Consider the following 26464-nt stretch of genomic DNA (forward strand, 5'->3'; position numbering starts at 1 on the left):
TTCTATGCTGTGGTGTGCTGGGGCAATGGCATCAACACGGGTGATGCCAACAGCCTCAATAAACTGATTAGAAAGGCTGGTTCTGTTATAGGAGTCAAACTGGACATACTGGAGGCTGTGGGAGAACAAAGGATCCTACGGAAACTCCTGGCAATTCTGGACAATGTTTCTCACCCTCTGCATGCCACCTTGGCTGAACAGAGGAGCACTTTTAGTGATAGACTAAGACAACTATGTTGCTCCAAAGAGTGCTATATGAGGTCATTCTTGCACTCAGCCATTGGGCTCTATAATGAGTCAACCTATAGCTGGGGAAGTGGTGACTCCCAACTGTTAGACTGATTAAGGCAACTTAGTTTTTATTCTTTCTTACTTCTCTTCTAATATTTGTATATCTGTGCACTTGTAAAGCTACTGTGACACTGTAATTTCCTTTGGGATCAATAAAGTATCTGTCTGTCTGTATCTATAAAAAAAATACAGATGGTCTGTTTAAGCATTCCAGATTTATATTCTTTTTTAAACTGGGCACTCATTTTCCATTGAAAAGCATTATTTTCCATGTAATGCTTTTTTATTTTCATGGCTAACTGTTAAAATTACAACATCGGATATATATTAAACACAAAGGAACCTGTAGATGCTGGAAATCTTCAGCAACACTCAAGAAGTGCTGGAGAGGAATACACAGTCAACTTTTCTGGCCAAGCCCTTCATTAGCACAGGAACCTCTGAATATGTTGTTTAATTTTATTTATTACGTACTTTGCTGTAGTTTCAGGCCTTGGCCATAGGATGAGTGAGCTACCCCCCCCCCCCCCCACCCCCCGAAGGATCTTGAATGTAATAGAAACTCACTGCATTCAAATTATTAACATGCTGACCACTGTTGCTGTGAAGATGCTTGGGACTTTCAACATAAGCATGCAGGAAATTGAAATTCCCATACCTATAGGAATGGTATACCCACGGCCATAGTGGGGTGTGTCAGGAATGGACAGGAGGAGGAGTATAGGAAACTGATACAGGACTTTGTGATATGGTGCAACTCAAACTACCTGCGTCTCAATGTCACCAAGACCAAGGAGATGGTGGTGGACTTTAGGAGATCTAGGCCTCATATGGAGCCAGTGATCATTAATGGAGAATGTGTGGAGCAGGTTAAGACCTACAAGTATCTGGGAGTACAGTTGGACGAGAAGCTAGACTGGACTGCCAACACAGATGCCTTGTGCAGGAAGGCACAGAGTCGACTGTACTTCCTTAGAAGGTTGGCGTCATTCAATGTCTGCAGTGAGATGCTGAAGATGTTCTATAGGTCAGTTGTTGAGAGCGCCCTCTTCTTTGTGGTGGCGTGTTGGGGAGGAAGCATTAAGAAGAAGGACGCCTCACGTCTTAATAAGCTGATAAGGAAGGCGGGCTCTGTCGTGGGCAAAGTACTGGAGAGTTTAACATCGGTAGCTGAGCGAAGGGCGCTGAGTAGGCTACGGTCAATTATGGAAAACCCTGAACATCCTCTACATAGCACCATCCAGAGACAGAGAAGCAGTTTCAGCGACAGGTTACTGTCGATGCAATGCTCCTCAGACAGGATGAAGAGGTCAATACTCCCCAATGCCATTAGGCTTTACAATTCAACTGCCAGGACTTAAGAACTTTTTTTTTAAAGCTATTATTAATGCTTTTTGAGTTAGTGATTTAGATGCATATCATATTATTACTGAGTTAAGTATTGTATGTAATGAGTTTTTGCTACAACAAGTGTAATGGGACATTGGAAAAAATGTTGAATTTCCCCATGGGGATGAATAAAGTATCTATCTATCTATCTATCTATCTATCAACACCACTGTGCTCCGACATTGGTTGGAGTCCAGAACAGCATAAGACGCAGGACTACAATTAGGCCATTCAGCCCATTAAGCCTGCTCCGCCATTCCATCACGGCTGATTTTTTTTCCCTTTCAAGCCCATTCTCCTGCCTTTGCCTTGTGATGTTTGATGCCCTGACTAATCAAGAGCCTCTGCTTTAAATATGCTCAGTGACTTGGCCACAGTAATGAATTCCACAGATTCACCACCCTCTGGCTAAAGAAATTCCTCCTCATTCTTATTCTAAATAGACATCCTCTATTCTGAGCCTGTGCGCTCTGATCCTAGACTCATCCACTAGAGGAAACATTCTCTCCACATCCACTCTATGTAGACTTTTCAATATTCAATAGATTTTGATGAGATCCCCCTCATTATTTTAAACTCCAGCAAGTACAAGCCCAGAGCCATCAAACGGGGAGAAGTTTCTCCCAGTTTGGAAATAGTCTATGCCTTTATTCCTTCTACCAAGGTACATAACCGTACACTTCCCTACAATATTTCATCTGCCACCTCCTTGCCCATTCTCCTAATCTGAAGATTCTTCTGCAGACACCCTGCTTCTTCAACACTACCTAGCCCTCCACCTATCTTCATATCGTCTGGAAAGTTGGCACAAAGTCATCAATTACATCGTCCAAATTATTGAGAAATAACACGAAAGGTTGCAGTCCCAACACCATTCCCCACGGAACAACACTGAAAGGCAGCCAACCTGAAAGTCCCCCTTTTATTCCCACTCCATTCCTCCTGCCAGAGAGCCAATCTTCTACCCGTGCTAACATCTTCCCTGTGATACTTATGGGCTCTTGTTAAGCAGCCTCATGTGTGGCATCTTGTCAAAGGTTTTCTGAAAATGCAAGTAAACAACATCCACAGTCTCCCCTCTAACTATCCTACCTATAATTTCCTCGAAGAATTCCAACAGATTTGTCAGGCAAGATTGTCCCTTAAGGAAAACATGCAAACTTTGGTCTAGTTTACCATGTGCTTCCAAATATTCTGAAACTTCATCCTTGATAATGGACTCCAATATCTTCCTAACCACTGAATTCAGGCTAACTGTCCTATAACTTCCGTTCTTCTGTCTCATTTGCAATTTTCCAGTCCTCCGAAACCATTCCAAAATCTAGCGATTCTTGAAAGATCATTAATCATGTCTTTACCATCTCTTGCAGAGAGCAGATGATTTTGCTCGGTTAATCCTGATGCATTGTTTAACTACTTCATGTATTTCAGTGCACAGGAGAAATTGCAAATGGAAGAGGCAATTGATACTATGAGTTAATTTAAATTTATTTAATTGATTTTCAATATTTTCCAATAAGTGTTTCTTGTTTATTTAACAATTTTTTATAGTTTAAGATTTTTAAGGATGCCTCAATTTGGATAGTTTTTGGATATGAGTTGAGCCTGGAGACGTATGGGTTAGCTGACTTTCAATACATTTCTTTGGGATGTAGATTCAACAGCTTTACAGAAATCTCAGGCTCTTCAAGCTGTGTACAGATACACGAATTCTGACACACACACAAAAATACATATTCCTTACATAGAATTTCTATTGTTGTAGTGCCTTCTTGAACTTCAAACGTCTCTGTCATGTTTTCGTATTATAGTCAAAATTACATTTATCATACTTGCCTCAGATGTAGACTTCTGGAGTAGATTGTAGTGTTGCTTATATATCTTATTATTGGAGGTATTCCTGACACAAAGTCAGAGGACGAAGGGCAGAGAAATGGCGGATGAAATTGAGTACTGAAAATGTGAAGTGGTGCATTTAGGAGGATAAATAAGTTTCAGATATATACGTGGTGAGTGGTAGCACTCACGGAATTCCTGAAGAACATAGGGACCTTGGTGTACATGTCAAGGATCTTTGAAGGTAGCAACCAGGTAAATAAAGTGGTTAAAGAGGCATACAGGATTCTTACCTTCATTAGCTAGGCCTTAGAATATGGAATGGTCTTATGATACAATTGAAACAAGATGTATAAATGCTGGAGGAACTCAGCAGGTCAGGCAGCATCTATGGAAATGAAAAAGCAGCCATGTTTCGAGCTGAGACCCTTCTTCATGACCGGAAAGAAAGAGAGAAGACAACAGAATAAAAAGGTGGGAGGAAGGGATGGCTAGAAGGTGATAGGTGAAGCCAGGTGGGTAGGAAAGGTAAAAGGCTGGAGAGGAAGGAATCTGATAGGAGAGGAGAGAGGACCATAGGAGAAAGGGAAGGAGGTGAGAAGAGGTAGGAGGCCAGAATGGGGAATAGAAAAAGAAGGGAGAGGGAGGGAATTTTTATTACCGGAAGAAATTGATATTCATGCCATCAGGTTGGAGACTACCCAGATGGAATATAAGGTGTTGCTCCTCCACCCTGATCATGGCACAAGAGGAGACCATGGACTGACATGTCAGAATGGGAATGGAAATCAGAATTAAAATGTTTGGCCACTGGGAATTTCCACTTTTGGTGGATGGAACAGAGATGCTCAACAACGCGGTCCCCCAATTTACAACGGGTCTCACAGACGTCGAGGAGGTCACATCAGGAGCACCGGACACAAAAGATGACCCGAGCAGATTTTCAGGTGAAGTGTTGCCTCACCTGGAAGGACTGTTTGGGGCCCTGAATGGAGGTGAGGGAGGAGGTGAATAGGCAGATGCAGTACTATGGCCACTTCAAGGGGTAAGTGCTGGGAGGGAGATTAGTGGGCATGGATGAATGGATGAGGGAATTTAAGTGAGATCCTCTAAGCAGAAGTGTATATATTTAAAGGGCTGTAGAGGCCTTCGTGACTGAGTTGCCTGTCATTGTTTAATAGTTTATAATGAGATGTTCCTGACTGTGAATCAGCACCTTCAGCAGTAAGTTGGGTGAGGGTCAGACTGAGAGGTAAAATATAATGTGCCTCGAGAAAAGAACCCTTGTAGCGGCTCTGCTTCAGATTTCAGCACACGGCCTCAAGACAGAGATACTACCACAGTACATTTTTGAATCCCCATGATTACCTCTTTATTCGCAGCTTCAATACAGTCAAATTGGAAATAGTGATTTTTGCCAAGATAGTTCTTCAAAGTCAACATCAGGCTGTTGGACGTTGAAAAATTTATAAATTGGCTCAAGCTTTCTGCAACATACAGTACTAGATACGGTAAAGGAGTCTAACCTCCAACTCTCCTAACTGGGGAGAAGCTTGACCGGGTCTCAGCCTGCAATAGTAATTGAGCTGCTGGTGTGTGGGGTGGGGGCAGGTTGCTGTCTGTATCACTGGTGGCCAGCGTCCTTGCTACAAAGATGTCTGTTTGCAAATGCCAGATAATGAGCTTCATGTGATTTACATAGAATGTAAGAAACAGAAATAGGAATAGAGTATTCAGTCAATCAAAACTGTTCTGCTGCTCAATAAGACCATGATCAATATGTCCTGACCCCAGAGTCACTTCACAGTCTCTTCCCATACCCATTCACTCCCTTGTAGTTCAAACCATTCTGGAGCAGAGAGTTTCAAAGTTGAGTTTATTGTCATATGCACAGTTACAGTGAAAAACTTACTTGCAGCAGCACCATAAGCACATAATTAGCATTTACAGGGGGAAAAAACATGAACTAAGTTTATATTAAGCATAATTTTTACAAGAAAGAACACAATTTCAACAAAAAAGACTAAGTCCATTTTTGTGCAAAGTGGTCATAGCTTTGCTAAACTCTAGTGATTAGGTTTGTGCTGGATGGTTCAAGACTGACATAATTGAAGGGAAGTACCTGTTCTTGAACCTGGTAATGTTGGATTTCAGGCTTCTAAAGTGTCATAGCACTGAGTGAAGGAACTTCTCTGAAAAGAAACTATGACAGAGAAGAAGGCCATTTGGCCCATCAGGCCTTTGCCAATACTAAGGAAAGCAATTCCATCAGTCCCGTTCCTCCTCTTCTTATTGCATCATGGCCTTGCAAAATTATCTTCCCTGATACATCTGTTGAGTCTGCTATGGTTATTTTGCCATTTACAATATGGAATAATTTACTGTAGCCAGCACATCTCAGCAGCAACCTTTCAAGCAGTGTCAAAACTTACCTGCCAGCCTCTTTAATTACTCACTGTACCTGCATGCTAACTTGTGTCTTTCATATATTGCACCACTTTGTAGTGTAATTCTATTTAAATAATAATTTACATCTTTCCAACATGAATATCACATATTCCCATATCATATTCCGTCTACCAGTTTTTTCTCCACTAAGTTGTAACCCACCCTTCATATAGGTTATCAGAATGGATTGGTTATGATTGGCTATGGATTGGTTATCAGAATGGTTATCATATTTAAATATGGAAGCCCAGCACTGATCCCTGTTGTAGAACAGTAGTTATAAATTGCCAATCCAAAAATGATCCACTTATCCCAACTCTATTTTCTACCATTTAACCACTCCCTGTGCATATTACCCAATCTCATCCATGGTTATCTTGTGCAATATCCTTTTATGTGGCACCTTATCAAATGCCTCCTGGAAATTCAACACCACATCCTCTGTTTCCTCTTTATACACCTTGGCTTGTTACATTTTCAAAGGACATTTGCACAATCACTACCCTTAGCCTAATATTCAAATATTTGTTCAATATTTGAGGGTTATTTATTTAGGATTATAACGCTGTGGCATCTGTACAGGCAATCAGTGCCTTCAAAAAGATGAGCTGAATGCACTTTTCGATACTTGGGATATTTTTCTCTAATGTTCTCACACCTATGTTACCCAGAGAAACACTACTGTGAATACCTTCAGATATATGTTGGTGGGTTAATCTTAAACTAGTTCAAAGATGTCCTCTAGTGTCCTGCTCTAGAAATCAAAGTCAGATTGAACTTGCTATCTGGGTTAAGACTTGAATGGTATACTGTATGTCTGGAGATGTCAGCTGTGCAAAGGATTGAGCTTGGTTGTGATTATCAGTACATGTGTTTGGCTGTTTATGATCTGTCCATCCTTGGTCTCTCTCAGCTTCATACTAGCTTGTCTATGTATGGCTCAGTACAACCTTCGAACTACTGCATTTTAATCAAGCAATTAGTAAACAATCTCAGGTTCTGGGACCTGTGAAACAATCTCAGGTTCTGGGACCTGTGAAACAATCTCAGGTTCTGGGACCTGTGAAACAATCTCAGGTTCTGGGACCAGTGAAACAATCTCAGGTTCTGGGACCTGTGAAACAATCTCAGGTTCTGGGACCAGTGAAACAATCTCAGGTTCTGGGACCTGTGAAACAATCTCAGGTTCTGGGGCCTGTGAAACAATCTCAGGTTCTGGGACCAGTGAAACAATCTCAGGTTCTGGGGCCTGTGAAACAATCTCAAGTTCTGGGGCTTCCTCCATGGTTGTAGAAGTTAAATCTGACTACAGGAAGTGAGTGGTTCTGATTGCTCTGGATATCTGGATGTGTTGGCATCCCGAACAATTCCAGGCAAGCTTTATGGACAATATGGTTCATAATTTGTGAGTACAGTGTCTGACATCACCATTTCCTTTCTTTTTGGAAAACCAACTCACACTGCTTCTCCATTGCTATTTCATCCCGATCTGTAGTAGAGTTTAAGGGGTGGAACACAATAGCCAGATTTGCCAAGAACCTGTTGTAGTAATTGACAAATCCTAAATCTTCTTAACACTGTCTTCAGATTTTGGAGTTGTTCCTTGTCATCCTTACCGGTACCAAACATGTCAACCAGGTAACACTGAGTGCCAAAGTGCAGGAGCAGATGCCTATTATAGCAATAAAGCCCTTTGTGAGTGCTTTTGCTTAGAAGAACTTTGGACTTTTCTTCCATCTCCATTTGTAGATAGGCCTCATCTGCCCACTTTGCTGAAGTGTTTTCTTCCAAAAAGGTTTGCAAAGATATGCTCTACCCTGGGTAGAGGATTCAGTTTATTGTCATTTAGAAACCACAAATACAATGCAGTTAAAAAATGAGACAACGTTCCTCCAGAATGATATCACAAAAGCACATGACAAAACAGACTACACCAGAAATTCCACATAACATTTGGCAATCCCCAATCCAGAGTCCGGAGAGGCTGCTGCATATTAATATCGTGCTACCATCTTAGCGCGTTCCCTGGAAAGGAGCTCCAAATCCACCAGACAAAACAAGACCAAAAACTAAAGCTACAAGACCTGCACAAAACCACATAGTTACAACAGTGCAAACAATAGCATAATTGATTAAAAAAAAACAGACCATGGGCACAGTAAAAATAGTCCAAAGATGTTAAAAGACTATAAGTTGGAAAGAAACCACCACATGGTTTCCACAAGTCCTCAGGGTCCCGATAGACTCGTCATCCCACCCAGGCGGCAGAAGGGAATAACCCCGCTGTGGACTTCCATGGCACTGGATATTGATATACTTTCAGTACTGGGTTGATGATGATCTTAACATCACCGCAGATGCTGACAGACCCAAGCTTCTTGGCTACTAGGACCACTGGCCTTACCCATGGGTGCCACTCAAGCTCAGACCTCTCTGCAATCCAACTCACTGGCTACTTTATCACAGATGGTATAAGGAGCTAGACGGGCTTTGCAAAACTTGGGTGTAGCATTTTCATTTAGCACTATTTTACCCTTGATCTGTTTCTGTTTTCCAATGCCATCCTTGAACACTGCTGTGACATCATCCAGTAACTTTCTTAATTCGCTTTCAGTTGATTCTGTTGCGGGGATGTGGCATGCAAGTGATGAATGGATTTCCAATGAAGTTGTAGTTGTCTCGGCTAATCAGGACCCCATAATGTTGGCCTCCTGTTTTCACCACATACAAGCCCAATGTGGCTTGATGGTTGTTCTATTTCACTGATGTGATTGTCATTCATACAGGAATGACCTTTTCTCCAGTATAAATTCTTTGCTGGATATCTGCAGGCTTCAGTTTAGAGTCTTTGAAATGCCATTCAGACTTATTTTGTGGAATGACTGAAGCAGCCAATCCAGTATCTAATTCCATTTTAATTAATTTACTGTTCAATTCTGGGGTAACCCATATTACTTGTCTATTGTTAGTTTTCACATTGTAAATCTCAAAGCTACTCAATCCTTTGTCATTTGCATCATTATCAACTGCTCATTTTTTTTGAAACTCTCTATTGACTTTTCATCTTTTTTTCTCTATCCAGTTCAATTATTTTTGTCTGCCTAACATGTTTTTTGTTCTACATTGTTGCACTTTCTGCAAATTTCACCTTTAAACCTGCATTGGTATGTGAACCCCTTCCACAATCGTAACACAATTTGTTCAGCCAGGCTGATTTCTGTTTTGATGCTACAATTTTGTTCATCCTCACCTTCACTGCTGACTGTGTCTCAGCTGAGTGTCTGTCTGCTGTTTCCATTGACACTACTGTTTCATCTGCTCTTTTAAATGTAAATTGGTTTCAGTTAGGAGCTATTTTTGAATGTTTCTTGTAAGATTCCACAAACGAGACGATCTGACAGTACATCATTAAGCCCACTATTGAACTGACAATACTCAGACAATGTCTTCAATTCAGCAACATGTGCTGAAATGGATTCCACTTACGAAACCTAAAGCATTCTGCAATCAACAATGGTTTAGGTTCTAAATGTTTCCGCATTACTTTCACGATACCTGCAAAACTAAATTTGGCTGTTTTGTCTGGAGCAGTCAAGCTTCAAAGCGAACTATATGCCTTTAAACCCAATATACTCTGCAAAACTGGCACTCGCTTCTCAACGTACTGCTCATCAATTTGTTCTGTATACATATTCCATATACACACATATGACGTGGCAGCGTAATAATATATGCCATTTTCATACTTTTACCTAAACAACCAAGAATGCTTAATCAAACAATACATTTACAATATTACTGAAATATTAAATAACACAATAGATAGGTTCTTGATTAGTAAGGGAATCAAAGGTCACAGAGAGAAGGCAGGAGAACAGTGTTGAGAGAGATAATAAGTCAGCCACTCTGGAATGATGGAACAGACTCAATGGGCCAAATAGCCTAATTCTAGTCCTATGTCTTATGGTCTTCACTTTGTAGAGAAGAAGGATGAGAGGTGAATTGATAGAGGTATCCAAGATGATAAGAGACATACTGTAGATGGAGTAGACAGCCAAAGACATTTTTAGACAGAGTTGCCGATGGGTGGTGGTAGATTCTGATATATTATGGACATTTAAGAGATTCTGAGATATACAGATGAAAGAAAATTAGAGAGCTACATGGGAGTGAGGAGTTAGATTGATCTTGGAGTAGTTTAAAAGGTCAGCATAGCATTGTGGGTAAAAGGGCCTATACTGTGTTGTACTGTTCTATGTTCTATGCAAGTGGTGTTTGCAGATTGACACACGGTATAAAGGGAAGTTGCTCAATTTTCCCAGTCTGCGATGTATTTAAACTTGCCTTTCTCTTCCAGCAGAGTCCCACCTGCTCCGCACCATGACACCAGAGCACCTCTGTCACATGGCACCCTCTTCTCGTCTGGAACACCCTGCACAAACACACCTGCAACCACCACACCCTCATCAGCCGCCCAACCCACACTATTCCAACGTGCCGCGGGAGATGTACATGAAGCCTGAGCCAATGATGTCCCAGTATCCAGTATCAGGAATATCACCAAATGAGCTCCATCATGCCCAGCAGTCACAAATGCTTCATCAGCTTCTACAGCACCATGGATCAGAGTAAGATGCAGTAGATGTGTGTGTGTGTGTGTGTGTGTGTGTGTGTGTGTGTGTGTGTGTGTGTGTGTGTGTGTGTGTGTGTGTGTGTGTGTGTGTGTGTGTGTGTGTGTGTGTGTGTGTGTGTCTCTTACTGCATGATTTGTTTATATACATTCAGAGCATTGCTGTTCAAATGAACCACTCTCAAGCAAGCATCTCCACTCCATCCGCCACAAGTGGAACTTCCCAGTGGCCAAACATTTTAATTCCCATTCCCATTCCCAGTCCGACATGTCAGTCCCTGGCTCCTTGTGCCAAGATGAGGCCACCCTCAGGGTGGAGAACCTTGTACTTCATCTGGGTAGCCTCCAACCTGATGGCATGAATAATGATTTCTCCTTCCAGTAAAAAAAATCTCCCACTCTTCCTATATTCCCCACTCTTCTCACCTGCTCTCACTTCCCCCTGGGTCTCCTTCTCCTTCCTAGGGTCCACTTACCCCTCCTTTCAGATTCCTACTTCTCCAGCCCTTGACCTTTCCCTCTCATTTGGTTTCACCTATCACCTTCCAACTGGCCTCCTTCCCCTCCCCCCACTTTTTATTCTGGTGTCTTCCCCTTCCCTTTCCAGTCCTAAAGAAGGGTCTTGGCCCGAAACATCGAGTGTTTATTCATTTTCATCGATGCTGCCTGAGCTGCTGAGTTCCTCCAGCATTTTGTGTGTGTCGCTCTAATACAATCCTTTCATCTGTGAAAGATACTTTTCTTCAATCACTCAATCTTCGTACTTTTAGATTCCTGATATTGACTGAATTCAGAATCAATTTGTTCCCAACGTTAAGAGAGAGAGAGAGAGAGAATGTGTGTGTTTGTGTGAGTGTGTGATATGTGTCTGTTTGTAGAAGCACTCAGTTCACTAAATGTCCACTCTGTTTGCATTTTTGCTCCAGTTGAAGTAGTTAAAACCCATCCATTTGTGACTAATTTGTACTGAATTATTCCCAAATGTCTGGGTAGCTACCCATGACCAGTCACCGAACAGCCTAAATTAGCTGGACCCATGAGATAGAAAGACGTGAATAAAGATTGTCTTTCAAATTCCCTTGGTCCCAATCTCTCCTTCAGTCTGGCCTCCATAATTTCTCATATCTTTGCAGAGGTATTCCTGTGCATCCAGCCAAGAAACGGAAACATTCTGACTCCCCGCCAAACACTTTAAACACTCAGATGTTGAATGGAATGATTAAACAGGAGCCAGGTAGGAATATTTGATTTAAATTCTTCTGCACCTACTTCATGCTCCTTCAGACTGTTTTACTTTCCAGGATAGTGAAGGAGGATTGATTTGCCACTGACACAGAGATACTTCAGTGGTTTTGTTGATAAGTTTCCTGAACAAGCATCAGCTGAGCAGTCTTCTGATCAGAGATATTTCCTCGGTCCTATCCATGTGTTCCCACTTTTTCTGTAACGTGAACAAACCTGTTTTCTCTCTTTTCAAGTTCTGACAGAGGATCTTAGACGTGAAACATTAACTGTCTCTTTTTCCACAGATGCTGACTGACCTGCTGAGTGTTTCCAGCATTTTCTGTTTGCATTTCAGCCTGTGCAGAGTTGGTTGATCAGTGGTTAGGTTTACAATTGACCCTTCCCAGTTCTATTTTTGCTCCACATGGTTAGGAAGTGCCCTCCAGTTCCATCAATGACTCTTACCCAGTGTTCCCTGATGAGGTGGGTATATGTAGATGTTGGACAAGGCTACCGTAGATTCCGGACTACAGAGCGCACCTGATTAAAAGCCGCTGGCTCTAATTTTAGAAATAAAATCAATTTTTTACTTGTAAAGGCCGCACCGGATTTTAGGCCGCACCGGATTTTCGGCCGCAGGTGTCCCACGTTGTAATATGAGATATTTACACAGAAAGATATTACACGTGAGGATTTTTTAACTTTTAATTAAATCCATATGGTAACAAAAACAAATACATATTGCAAATGCTTTTTTTCGAACCGTGCCCGTAACGCGGCTACTTTTAAATATACGTTGCGTATACTTCTTTACTGAACAACATTCCAATATCTCCTAACGACTGGTAAAAAATATATATACTGCAGCCTACCAGGAAAAGTTATTGATCGCCTTTAACTTAAAAGCAGCGTTTTGGCTCCGCCGCTCCCCCCCTCCTTTCCGTTTATCGCAAACTGGTATCCCACAAGACGCGGCGAAACCGGGTGTGACGTCATAGCATCCCGCGATGTAGTACAGAAAACAAATATAGTTAAAACTCTTCTAACTTTAACTAGAAAATGAATTACTAAGTGAAAATATTATAAACTAAATAACTGCCATAAAGGCAGCACAATGCTTTTCTTCGAGTGTTTTCCATGTTGATGAGGGTGTGTACAAATGACTGATTTACAATAATTTAATTGTGAAAGTGCGCTTGATTTATCGTACAATTTCATTGGACCTCTGTGAACTACTCATCAATTTTATTGGTCTACTGTTACGAGGCAAAATGTTTACGAGGCGGCATGAAAAAAAAATGCATTAGCCGCTCCGTATTAAAGGCCGCAAAGTTCAAAGCAGTTCAAAATGTGGGAAAAAAGTAGCGGCTTAAAATCTGGAATCTACGGTAATTCTTCAAGTTTATATCAGGCTTGTCCTTGCTGATAATCAGCTCTGAATACCTCTCTGGGATGCTCTTGTTTATGGTGAATTTGACATGGTAAACAGGATAATGCATCTTATGGGTCCTGTGTAAAGCTGCCAAAGAGATCCTGCTCCGAAACTCTCACTTTATTAGAACACACAATTCCCTTCAGTCCCATTCAGACCAATTTCACCCACTTTCAGGATTCATTTACAAAAATACACATTTTTAAAATCTGAGGTTTTTGCTCCTTACAGCAGAAAATAGTGAGGGGAGATTTGATAAACTTGTGCTTTGACAGTTTTATGTAGGATATGTAGAGAAAAACTGCCCATTAGTGGAGGGGTCAAGAACCAGATAAAATGCACTTGAACTGACTGTCAGATATCCGGAGAGACACAATGGAAAATCATTCTAAACCAGTGATCTGGAGCTTATTGTCTGAAGCTATTGTTGATACTGGTTGAATTGTGGCATTCAAAAGGGCATTGGATAAAAATTTGAATATTTATCAAAATACTAAGGCTATGGAGAAAACACAAGTTCAAGTTCAAAGTAAATTTATCAAAGTGCGTACATGTCACCATGTCGCCTTGAGATTCATTTTCTTGCAGGCATTCACAGTAGAACAAAGTAATACAATAAAATGAATGAAAAAAGAACTACACCCAAAGACTGACAAACCACCAACGTGCAAGAGAAGACAATCTGTGCAAAGCAAACAAATAAATCAATAATACTGAGAAGATGAGTTGTAGAGCCCTTAAAAGTGAGTCCATGGATTGTGGAGTCAGTTCAGAGTTGAGATGAGTGAACTTATCCATGCTGGTTCAGGAGACTGATGGTTGAAGGGTAATAGCTGTTCCTGATCCAGGAGGTGTACCTCCTTCCCAATGGCAGTAGCAAGAAGAGAGCATGGCATGAATGGTGTAGGTCCTTTGATGATGAAATCTGCTTTCGTGTGGCAGCTCTTCTTGTAGATGTGCCTAATGAAGGGGAGGAATTTTCCTATAGTGGACTGGTTTGTATCCAGAACCTTCTGTCAGCATTCCTATTCCTGGGCATTGGTGTTCCCATACCAGGCTGTGATGCAGCCAGTCAGAACACTCTCTGCTGTGCATCTATGAAACTCTGCCTTGGACTGTCCCAAGCCCAGCTGCAAAAGGAGGAGGGCTGGGAGTGGGGCTAGCAACCCCATCCCGTAGAAGCCCAGTGCTAAAGGGAGAGAAAGGATCTTTGTTTAGAAGTCAGATGGTGAAAGCTGAAAGTCCATATGGAAGCTGCGGGGTCGATCAATCTTCTATCATCCAGGACCACCACCTGAATGGCCCAGGACAGAGGATTCTGGCAGGCTGCTGCCCCCCCCCCCCCCCCCGCAGGGATGATGTGGCTGAAGAAGAAGAAGTTTGTTAAAGTTTTAGATGACACCGAATCTGCATGAGCTTCTAACAAAATAGAGGTGGTGTCATGCATCCTTTGTAATGGTACTTTCTGTACATGCTGGGCCCAAAACAGATCCTCTGATATGATAATGCCAAGGAATTTAAAGTTACTGACCCTCTCCTATCTCATAATGAGAACTGGCTCCGGGACCTTCTTTAAAAATTTGAGCCAAATTTTCATGCTCCCTCCTATATGCTGATTCAGCCAACAATAGTGGTGTCACCTGCAAATGTAAATATGGCATTGGAGCTGTGCTTAGACTCACAGTCATAAGTATAAAGTGAGTAGAGCAGGTGCTAAGCACACAGCCTTGTGGTGCTCCTGTGCTGATGGAGATTGAGAAGGAGATGTTGTTGCTAATCCAAACTGACTGGGGTCTGCAAGTGAGGAAATCGAGGATCCAGTTGCACAAAGAGGTATTGAGGCCTAGGACTTGGAGCTTATTGATTAGTTTTGAGTGGATGGTAGTGATGAGCTGGAGTCGATGAAGAACGTCCTGATGTATGCATCTTCGCTATCCAGTTATTCCAGAGCTGAGCGGAGAGCAAGTATCTGTTGTTGACCTGTAGTGAAAGTAGGCAAATGGTAGTGAACCCTTGTCACTCCCCAGGCAGGAGTTGATACATGCTTCTGGACCAGCATCTTGTAGCTCATGGAACTGAGGCAACATCCCTCCTTTCTCAACAAACTAACTCACACCCCAGCTCTATCAGCCAATCCAGTAATTACCATCATGAAACCAGTGCTAAAAAGACCTGCCAAAGCACATTCAGAAAATGTTTTGTGTGTTATTATTGAATGCTGATGTTTTGTGCCCACAAGGTGGTGAGTACCTTTGGAATCAGAGCTTCTGTTGCTACCTCTGGTCAGCTCTAAAAGATGTACTATTTTGTAGTCAAACATTTAATACTGTGAATCTTTCAGTACCTTTTGTTAGAAAATACCATGGGAATAATTCTGCCATCCCTTTGAAATGTTATCATGCAATAGATAGCTGGGTGGGGAGCCTTGAGATATATTTCAGGGTATCTGGCAATGTCCTGTCAGTTCTTTGGGGCTGCCGGAATTCCACGTGAAAGAAACATTCCAGAACTATTCCTCTTTTTAGGATTAGTTCCTCAGATGAAGCACTTTAGGCTCCTCAAGAGACCCATTTGTTTTTCTTCCTCCATTCCAGAGCAGCATCCTTCCTCTGTTTCTCTCACTGTTGTGTGTACAATGATTCACTCATCATTCCAGCAGCAAATTCCCCCTGGCTTGCTGTCTTTGGTAATGTTCTGTACATGGCTGGGTTTGGGTAAAAGTGCTTGACAGCTGTGGGTCAGCAAGTGTTCAAGAAGTCAACCGGGAGGCAGAGTCTTTTTTTTGTCCCCACGGCAGCTTCTGTGATGTGAGAGACACAAGACCTCGATAGCTTTGCAATCTGCAACATTTAACAGCAATGTAATACTTTAAGGAAGTACAGCAAAGTAGTTCCTGTACAGATGGTGAGTCTTGTTCCAGATTTGGACAAGGCAGTCAATGTAATGGCAGTCAGTAATTTCAATGATCAACTGTAGCATGTACTATTTCATTTGCAGTTCTACAGATAATTCAACAGTGGCTGGATGGGAGATGCCAGAGAGTTGTGGTGGATAACTGTTTGTCAGGTTGGAGGCTGGTGACTGGGTCCAATGTTATTTGTCATATACATTAATGATCTGGATGATGGGGTGGTAAATTGGATTAGTAAGTATGCAGATGATACTAAGATAGGTGGTGTTGTGGATAATGGAGTAGATTTTCCAAGCTTGCAGAGAGAGTTAGGCCAGTTAGAAGAGTGGGCCAAAAGATGGCAGATGGAGTTTAATGCCGATAAGTGTGAGGTGCTACATTTTGGTAGGACTAATTAAAATAGTACATACATGGTAAATAGTAGGACATTGAGGAATGCAGTAGAACAGAGTGATCTAGGAGTAATGGTGCATAGTTCTCTGAAGGTGGAATCTCATGTGGATAGGGTGGTGAAGAAAGCTTTTGTTATGCTGGCCTTTATAAATCAGAGCATTGAGTATAGGAGTTGGGATGTAATGTTAAAATTGTACAAGGCATTGGTGAGGCCAAATTTGGAGTATTGTGTACAATTCTGGTCACTGAATTATAGGAAAGATGTCAACAAAATAGAGAGAGTACAGAGGAGATTTACTAGAATGTTACCTGGGTTTCAGCACCTAAGTTACAGAGAAAGGTTGAACAAGTTAGGTCTTTATTCTTTGGAGCGTAGAAGGTTGAGGGGGGACTTGATAGAGGTATTTAAAATTATGAGGGGGATAGATAGAGTTGATGTGGATAGGCTTTTTCCATTGAGAGTAGGGGAGATTCAAGCAAGAGGACATGAGTTGAGAGTTAGGGGGCAAAAGTTTAGGGGTAACACGAGGGGGAACTTCTTTACTCAGAGAGTGGTAGCTGTTGGAATAGCTTCCAGTAGAAGTGGTAGAGGCAGGTTCGATATTGTCATTTAAAGTAAAATTGGATAGGTATATGGACAGGAAAGGAATGGAGGGTTATGGGCTGAGTGCAGGACAGTGGAACTAGGTGAGAGTAAGCATTCGGCACAGACTAGAAGGGCCAAGATGGCCTGTTTCCATGCTGTAATTGTGATGGTTATATGGTTATAATGAAACAGTCCATACCCATGTACAGCAACAGCTGGGTAACATTTAGGACAACATCTGGTAACTCATACCAAACAGTGAACATCTCCAACTAGAGAGAGTCTAACTACCTCCTATTAGATTAAAACTCTATTGTCATCATCTAACTTCCCACAACCAGTAACCTTGCAATTGTCACTGATCAGAGAGTTGGCTGGAACAGCCTAATAAATGTTCTGGCTGCATTAACAGATCTGATGCATGTTCCTGTGTCTTTTACATCCAGAACCAAGATGGTGCCTGGTGTCACCCAACTCCAAGTGGATATTTTGTAATGAGTTTTTAAGCTTGCAGAATATTTTTTCGTATAGCATTCAGCAGACTCAACATCAATCATAACAAAATAGTTCACATGATCAGCTTGTCATCCATGAGTACTTCCTGTACCATAGCCACACTGTCTGCAATGTAAATCATCCAAACAGTGCAACTAACAGCAAACAAGAGAAAATCTGCAGATGCTGGAAATCCGAGCAACACATACAAAATGCTGGAGGATCTCAGCAGGCCAAGCAGCAACTATGGAAAAAGGTACAGTCGATGTTTCGGGCCAAAACCCATCGGCAAGACTAACAAGGGTTCTTCAGCACAATATTCTGCACATTTGCATCCTCTGCTGCCTCAAAGGATAAAGACAACAGGTTCATGGGAGCATTACCATCTCTCCATGTAACACATCAGGTCACAAGTCACTTTGACCTGAACAACTGGTAACATTCTTTCTCCGTCTTTGGGTCAAAATGTGCAAATTCCATATTTAGTAGCATGTTCAGAGCACCTTAACCATACAGACAATGGTGTTCCAAAAGGTGGCCCACCAGCACTTACTCATGGCCAAATAACGTTAATGAAGGATAGTCTACATTCCATGAGTAGATAAGTGTTCAACAGTGTTTCAAATCTATAAATGGCAGAAGGCACTAAATATAAACAATTTTACCCTAATGAGCAATTAAGTATCAAAGTCTTCTGATTATTTCTTCTGATCAGCTGTTCTTCCCATTTCTCTGAAGGGTTTTGGCCTGAAATGTCGACTGGACTTTTTTCCATAGATGCTGCCTGACCTGCTGAGTTCCTCCAGCACATTGTGTGTATCATTCTTCCTATTCCTCTTGCCATGTTTGGCTGTGGAGGCCAAGCCCAATAAAGCAGAGTTAGTGGGTTCTTGATTAGTAAGGCCATCAAAGGTTATGGGGAGAAGCAGGACAATGTGGTTCAAAGTTCGAAGTAAATTTATTATCAAAGTACATAAAAGTCACCATATACAATCCTGAGGTTCATTTTCTTGCAGGCATTCACAGTAAGTACAAAGAAATGCAATAGAATCAATGATACACCACACACAACAAAGCATACAACCAACCAATGTGCAATAGACAGCAAACTGTGCAAGTGCAAAAAGAAAATAAAAACAAAATGAAAAGAAAAAAAGATAATAATAGATAAATATCTTATAAATATTAAAAACATGAAATAAAGAGTCCTTGAACATGAGTCCATTGGTTGTGGGAACTACTCAGTGTTGGGATGAGTGAAGTTATCCCCTCTGGTTCAAGAGCCTGATGGTTGAGAGGTAATAACTGTTCCTGACCCTGGTGGCGTAGCCCAAAGTTCCTGTACCTCCTTGCTGATGGCAGCATGGCCTGGGTGGTGGAGGTCCTTGATGATGGATGCTGCTTTCCTGCAGCAACATTCCATGTAGATATGCTCAATGATGGTAGGGCTTTACCTGTGATGACTGGGTCTTTTGTAGCCTTTTCTGGGTACTAGTGAACTGGGTATTAGTGGTTCCATACCAGGCCACGATGCAACCAGTCAAGAATCTTCCCCTTGCACATCTAGAGGTATTTGTCAAAGTTTCAGATGATATGCCAGATCTTTGCAAACTTCTAAGAAAGTAGAGGCATTACCATGCTTATTTTGTAGTGGAACTTGCATGCTGGACCCAGGACAGATCTTCAGAAATGATAACACCAAGGAATTTTAAGTTGCTGACCCTCTCCACCTCTGATCCGCTGATGAGGACTGGCTCATGGACATCAGGTTTCCTCTACCTGAAGTAAATAATCAGCTTCTTGGTCCTGCTGATATTGAGTGAGAGGTTGGTGTTGTGCCACCAGCCAGAATTTCAGTTTCCTATCTATACTCCGATACATCACCAACGTTGATTCAGTGAAAGACATCGGTGTCATCAGTAAACTTAAATAAGGCATTGGAGCTGTGTTTAGCTTCACAGTATGAAGTGAATGGAGCAGGGGCTAATCACACAGCCCTGTGGTGCAGCTGTGCTGATGGTGATTGTTGAGGAGATGCCATTGCCAATCCATACTGACAAGGGTCTACAAGCGAGGAAATTGAGGATCCAGTTGCACAAGGAGGTATGGAGGCCTAGGTCTTGGAGCTTATTGATTAGTTTTGACGGGATGATAGTCTGTAGTCAATGAAGAGCATCCAGATGTATACATTGTCATCACTGTTCAGATATTCCAGGGTTGAGTGAAGAGCCAATGAAATGGCATCTGCTATTGACCTGGTGTGACAATAGGAAAATTGGAGTGGATCCAAGTCGCTTCTCAGGCAGAGGCTGGTATGTTTCATCACCAACCTCTCAAAGCACTTCATTACAGTGGATGTAAGTGCTACTGGACAATAGCCACTGAGGCAGGTTATCACATTCCTCTTAGCTGCCAGTGTAACTGAAGCCTGCTTGAAGCTGGTGGGTACCTCAGACTGCTGAAGTGAGAGGCTAAATATCACAGTGAACACTCCAGCCAGTTAATTAGCACACTTCCTTCAATACTCAGCCTGATACCCTGTCTGGGCCAAATGCTTTCTATGGGTTCTCCCTCCTGAAGGATCTTTCACATCAGCTTCAGAAACTGAAATCACAGGGTCATTAGGGACTATGGGAGTTTGTGAAGGTGCCTCCATATTTTGACAGTCAAAGCGAGCATAGAAAGCATTGAATTCATCTGGGAATGAAACTTCGTTGTCATGTAGGTTAGTTGGTTTCACTTTGTAGAAGGTGATGGTATTCAAGAGGGATAATAAATCAGCCATCGTGAAATGGCAGAGCAGGCTCGTTAGGCCAAATGGTCTAATTCTGCTACTATGTCTTACAGACTCTTCAGGCATTTCTTTGAACATTCCCAAGTTTATGTAGTATTTGTGTACCATGGCATCATTAATCCTAGGCTAATTCGGGCAGTGTTGCCTGTTTAACCCTTGCAATAACATGTTTCAAATTTTTTTCTTCCGAACACTTTTTAGCAACATTCTACCGATCACAATTTACATAGTAGTTATCCAGTTTAGGAATACACTTCCTGACGGCCTATCTCTCTATGATAAAGTCACCGTCCTATTAAACTAATTTCCTCTGCTTTTAGTGGTTGGGAGGGTATGTGGCTTCTCTTGCTGTATACTCTTTTTGCCCTAAATAATAGGAAATAACAGACAATAGACAATAGGTGCAGAAGTAGACCATTCGGCCCTTTGATCCTGCACCGCCATTTTGAGATCATGGCTGATCATCTACTATCAATACCCGGTTCCTGCCTTGTCCCCATATCCCTTGATTCCCCTATCCATAAGATACCTATCTAGCTCCTTCTTGAAAGCATCCAGAGAATTGGCCTCCACTACCTTCCGAGGCAGTGCATTCCAGACCCCCACAACTCTCTGGGAGAAGAAGTTTTTCCTTAACTCTGTCCTAAATGACCTACCCCTTATTCTCAAACCATGCCCTCTGGTACTGGACTCTCCCAGCATCTGGAACATATTTCCTGCCTCTATCTTGTCCAATCCCTTAATAATCTTATATGTTTCAATCAGATCCCCTCTAAATCTCCTTAATTCCAGCGTGTACAAGGCCAGTCTCTCTAACCTCTCTGCGTAAGACAGTCCAGACATCCCAGGAATTAACCTCGTGAATCTACGCTGCACTTCCTCTACAGCCAGGATGTCCTTCCTTAACCCTGGAGACCAAAACTGTACACAATACTCCAGGAGTGGTCTCACCAGGGCTCTGTACAAATGCAAGAGGATTTCCTTGCTCTTGTACTCAATTCCCTTTGTAATAAAGGCCAACATTCCATTAGCCTTCTTCACTGCCTGCTGCACTCGCTCATTCACCTTCAGTGACTGATGAACAAGGACTGCGAGATCTCTTTGTATTTCTCCCTTACCTAACTCTACACCGTTCAGATAATAATCTGCCTTCCTGTTCTTATTCCCAAAGTGGATAACCTCACACTTATTCACATTAAACGTCATCTGCCAAGTATCTGCCCACTCACCCAGCCTATCCAAGTCACCCTGAATTCTCCTAACATCCTCATCACATGTCACACTGCCACCCAGCTTAGTATCATCAGCAAATTTGCTGATGTTATTCTCAATGCCTTCATCTAAATCGTTGACGTAAATTGTAAACAGCTGTGGTCCCAATACCGAGCCCTGTGGCACCCCACTAGTCACCACCTACCATTCCGAGGAACACCCATTCACCGCTACCCTTTGCTTTCTATCTGCCAACCAGTTTTCTATCCATGTCAATGCCTTCCCCCCGATGCCCTGAGCTTTGATTTTACCCACCAATCTCCTATGCGGGACCTTATCAAATGCCTTCTGAAAATCGAGGTACACTACATCCACTGGATCTCCCCCGTCTATCTTCCTGGTTACATCCTCGAAAAACTCCAACAGATTAGTCAAGCATGATTTACCCTTGGTAAATCCATGCTGGCTCGGCCCAATCCTATCACTGCTATCTAGATATGCCACTATTTCATCCTTAATAATGGACTCTAGCATCTTCCCCACCACCAATGTCAGGCTGACAGGTCGATAGTTCTCTGTTTTCTCCCTCCCTCCTTTCTTAAAAAGTGGGATAACATTAGCCATTCTCCAATCCTCAGGAACTGATCCTGAATCTAAGGAACACTGGAAAATGATTACCAATGCATCCACAATTTCCAGGGCCACCTCCTTTAGTACCCTAGGTTGCAGACCATCTGGACCTGGGGATTTGTCAGCCTTCAGTCCCATCAGTCTACTCATCACCGTTTCCTTCCTAATGTCAATCTGTTTCATTTCCTCTGTTACCCTATGTCCTTGGCCCATCCATACATCTGGGAGATTGCTTGTGTCTTCCTTAGTGAAAACAGATCTAAAGTACTCATTAAATTCTTCTGCCATTTCACTGTTTTCCAAAACAATTTCACCCAATTCATTCTTCAAGGGCTCAACATTGTTCTTAACTATCTTCTTTCTTTTCACATACCTAAAAAAGCTTTTGCTATCTTCCTTTATATTCCTGGCTAGCTTGCGTTCATACCTCATTTTTTCTCCCCGTATTGCCTTTTTAGTTAAGTTCTGTTGTTCCTTAAAAACTTCCCAATCATCTGTCCTCCCACTCACCTTAGCTCTGTCATACTTCCTTTTTTTTTAATGCTATGCAATCTCTGACTTCCTTTGTCAACCACTGTGGCCCCTTTCCCCCCTTTGAATCCTTCCTTTTCCGGGGGATGAACTGATTTTGCACCTTGTGCATTATTCCCAAGAATACCTGCCATTGCTGTTCCACTGTCTTTTCTGATAGGATATCCATCCAGTCAACTTCGGCCAGCTCCTCCCTCATGGCTCCATAGTTTCCCCTGTTCAACTGCAACACTGACACCTCCAAGCTGCCCTTATCCTTCTCAAGTTGCAGATAAAAACTTATCATATTATGATCACATATGTCTCTCCCACATAGAATTTCCAACAGAATTGTTATAAAGATCTCAAAATACACAGATGCCTTGTCCCTCTTCTTAAAAGAGCGTCCAAAGATAACCAGTGAAGATAGTTGTAGAAAAACAATGTTGACAGAATGGTTCCATGAAGATACAGACGTGTTTTGAACATTTGGTTTAATCAAAAATGAATATCCTTAACACTTAGATACAGAGAGGGGGAAAAAATGAATATGATAGGATCCAGGCTGAGTAAAACTGTATGTACCTTTTTTATGCCATGGATTAACACCATTAAGCAAGGGGTCCGTTGGGAACCCCTGCTTGAGAGAATCCATTATTGTGTCCCTGCCAGTCAGAGTACCAGTTTTGGCCACTGTTTTTTCCTCGCAGCACCTCTTTGGATGTTTGGGGAATTGAGCATGGGTGGTCCAGGGGTGTCCAGAGTTACTGATCCTTGCATCACCTTGCTAGTGGTGTCCATTGACTGCTTGTTCCCTTTCTTCTGGATATTGATGGATTGGCCAGCGGGAGTCCTGGTAGGCAATGCCTCTGTGCAGGGAGCTGCTGACTGTACCATTGGGAGAAGGTTTGAGTCTCACTGTCTAGGACTTTCATCTTTGGAGAACAGGGTTCAGTGATTTAAGAGAACATTTCCATCCTGGCTGAAATTCATACCAATGCTCTTTCTCCCCATTGGCTCTCAGGGTTAATGCAAGACAACGACAGCCTGAATGGCTCTTATCTGGATCCCAACTACCAGTGTATAAAATGGCAGCCACACCAGCAGAACAAATGGACCACTCTCTGTGATGCCAACTGCAAAGATCTGTGAGTATTGGCATTGTAATCCTATTGCAACCGTTAACTTATCTGGTGAGTCAGAATACTGATTTACTAGCATGTATTATAATCTCGCAAGTATTAACACTTTAAGAAAACAAGGCTGAAATAAATATTAAGTATGGTCTTTTTGATTGTAGCCTTTCACCGTTGACACCAAGTTTAAACTCTGCCAGAATGAATGAAAGGTTCCTCTTAAGGCTGACTGTAGCACACAAAGCGATGCATTTATTAGACACAACTGTTCATCTGATCATTAGTGCAAATATCTAATCAGACAATTATGGAGGCAGCAACTCAATGCATAGAAGTGTACAGGCATGAGGTTCAGTTGTTGTTCAGACCTAACATCATAGTGGGGAAACAAATGTGATTTAAGTGATTTTGACAGGAATGATTGTTGGTGTCTGATGGGATGGTTTGAGTATCTCAGAAACTGCTGATCTCCTGGGATTTTCGTGCACAACAGTCCCCAGAGTTTACAGGGAATGGTGCAAATAACAAAACTCTCCAGAGAGCAGCAGTTCTATGGGTGAAAGTGCCTTGTTAATGAGAGGTCAGAGGAGAACAGTTGGATCGGTTCAAGCCGACAGGTAGGAGCAGTAACTCAAATAACCACGCTTTACAACAGTGGTGTGCAGAACACACAACACATCGAGCCTTGCAGTGGGTGGTTGACAGCAGCAGAAGACCACGAACGTACAGAAATACACACTGTACCTAACAGAGTGGCCACTGTCTGTAAACTGGACTGTCTCAATCTGAGCACTTTGGCATGAAAAAGCGGTTGACTCTAATTCAGGATTAATTTGTATCGGACTGGCATTTCAACTGAGAGAAGCCACAGGATTGCTGGTGAGAGGAACAGAAACAATTCTCACACAGGAACAGGGTTCGGTTTTCTAAGAGTATTTGCAGGAATTGTGTGAAAAAGGGAGTTTGATGCTCTTCTAATCCTGAATTCTATGTGATCTGGTCATCCTGAAGCTGATATTGAGTGGAAAATAAATTCTATTTTCAAGCACTTAGACTAATCAAAAAATGACACATTTTGAGATTAAGTTAGGAAGTTCTCTGAAAGCTGGAGACAGTGTCTAGAAATGATGAATGAAAAGGAATTGGCAGTGAGCAATCAGCAGATCCCAAGGAGTGGCTTCACCCTGCAACTCCTTAAATTCCTGAGGATTAGTTAGGGGACAGGGAAGGTGAGGGGTGGGGGTGGTGCAGAATTAAACCCTTGCTGATTGCACAGTTTCACAATGAACAATTGCAAAGATTCTGCAAGTGACATAATTCTGGCAGTGCTCATTGCTTCTGACCAATAACTTTAATCACAGTGATTATTATATCAGGTTGTTTTAAAAACGTTTGACCAAACCTTGTTCGGTTGCTTAGAAATATTCAGCTACATTTACTGCTTTGGCCGTGCTTCCTCATGTCACATTAGGCTGCAACTACCATGATAAAAATTACTCTTGCTCTTTTACCTTTTCAAAGAGAAATTAAATTCCAGAAGTTTACAGAGACAATAGCACATTAAGGCACCACAATCTATTAAAGGAGTGGGCAGTTGCAAATTCGACAAATAAGATTATTTGTATACCCTCTCTGAGTTGCATATGGTCCAATTTTTTAAAAATTTTTCAATTTGGACAATAAACAGGCAGGCATAAAATAATGGGGGAATATTCCAGAACTCTTGACCTCTAGTGTGGGAGATTCTTGATATAAAGGCGGCAGTGTTTCAGAAAGGAAGCTTAGCACCATGTTTTCAAGGACAAGTGGCAAGGCAGAGGGGGAGGGGGTGCAGTACTAAATGTCCATATGCCATATAATCAAAGAAATGGAGGAAAGGGTTAAACTGAGATCTCTGAGAGGAAATGGGACAGTTTATAAAGAAAATAAATGAGATGTGAGTTAGTGATAGAATCTAACACAATAGTTTATACAACATCACTAAAGGAAACTGTTGAGTTTGTTTATTATACATTTTATTTGAACCACAGAACTCAGTTTCTCTCTTTTCATCATCTCCTTGTCCCATCAGTTGCAGCCATGGTTACCGCAGTGCTCATCTTCCAAACCTGTATTTTTTTGCACTACGTTATTTGTCCACCGATGACATCAATTGTTCAGCTCAGTGAAACTCTGTTGATTCCATGAGGTGGCATGGTAGTGTAGTGATTAGCACAACGCCTTACAGTACAGGTGACCCAGTAAGGGTCACCGCTGCCTGTAAGGAATTTGTCCATTCTCCCCGTGACCGCGTGAGTTTCCTCTGGGTGCTCCGGTTCTCACAATCCAAAGATGTCTTAGTCGGTAGGTTAATTGGTCAATGTAAATTGTCCTGTGATTAGGCTAGGATTAAATTGGGGGACACTGGACAACATGGCTCGAAGGACCTATTCTGCACTATACAATAAAATTTTCAGAAAAATAAAAAACTTTTTCAAAACCAACTGTTCATAACCAGGACTCCTTCAACACGGATTCTCTTCTCACTACCCCTACACCATTACTTCT

General features: G+C 42.0%; 1 protein-coding gene across 10 annotated transcripts in view; it reads left to right on the forward strand.

The window, feature by feature from the left end:
• myrf (myelin regulatory factor) overlaps window positions 1-26464 on the forward strand; it is a 266399-nt gene that overhangs the window by 175327 nt on the left and 64608 nt on the right. For 6 of the 10 annotated variants that reach the window (XM_073049333.1, XM_073049337.1, XM_073049335.1 and 3 more), the window contains 3 exons: window positions 10322-10592; window positions 11728-11828; window positions 23806-23929. In XM_073049333.1, coding sequence (XP_072905434.1) covers window positions 10322-10592; window positions 11728-11828; window positions 23806-23929 — 496 coding nt within the window. The remainder of the gene's footprint in view (window positions 1-10321; window positions 10593-11727; window positions 11829-23805; window positions 23930-26464) is intronic. The other 4 variants (XM_073049334.1, XM_073049342.1, XM_073049343.1 and 1 more) reach the window with 2 other exon arrangements.

The sequence above is a fragment of the Hemitrygon akajei genome, chromosome 6 (genome assembly GCF_048418815.1).
Source record: "Hemitrygon akajei chromosome 6, sHemAka1.3, whole genome shotgun sequence".
In the NCBI taxonomy this organism is placed as follows: domain Eukaryota; kingdom Metazoa; phylum Chordata; class Chondrichthyes; order Myliobatiformes; family Dasyatidae; genus Hemitrygon; species Hemitrygon akajei.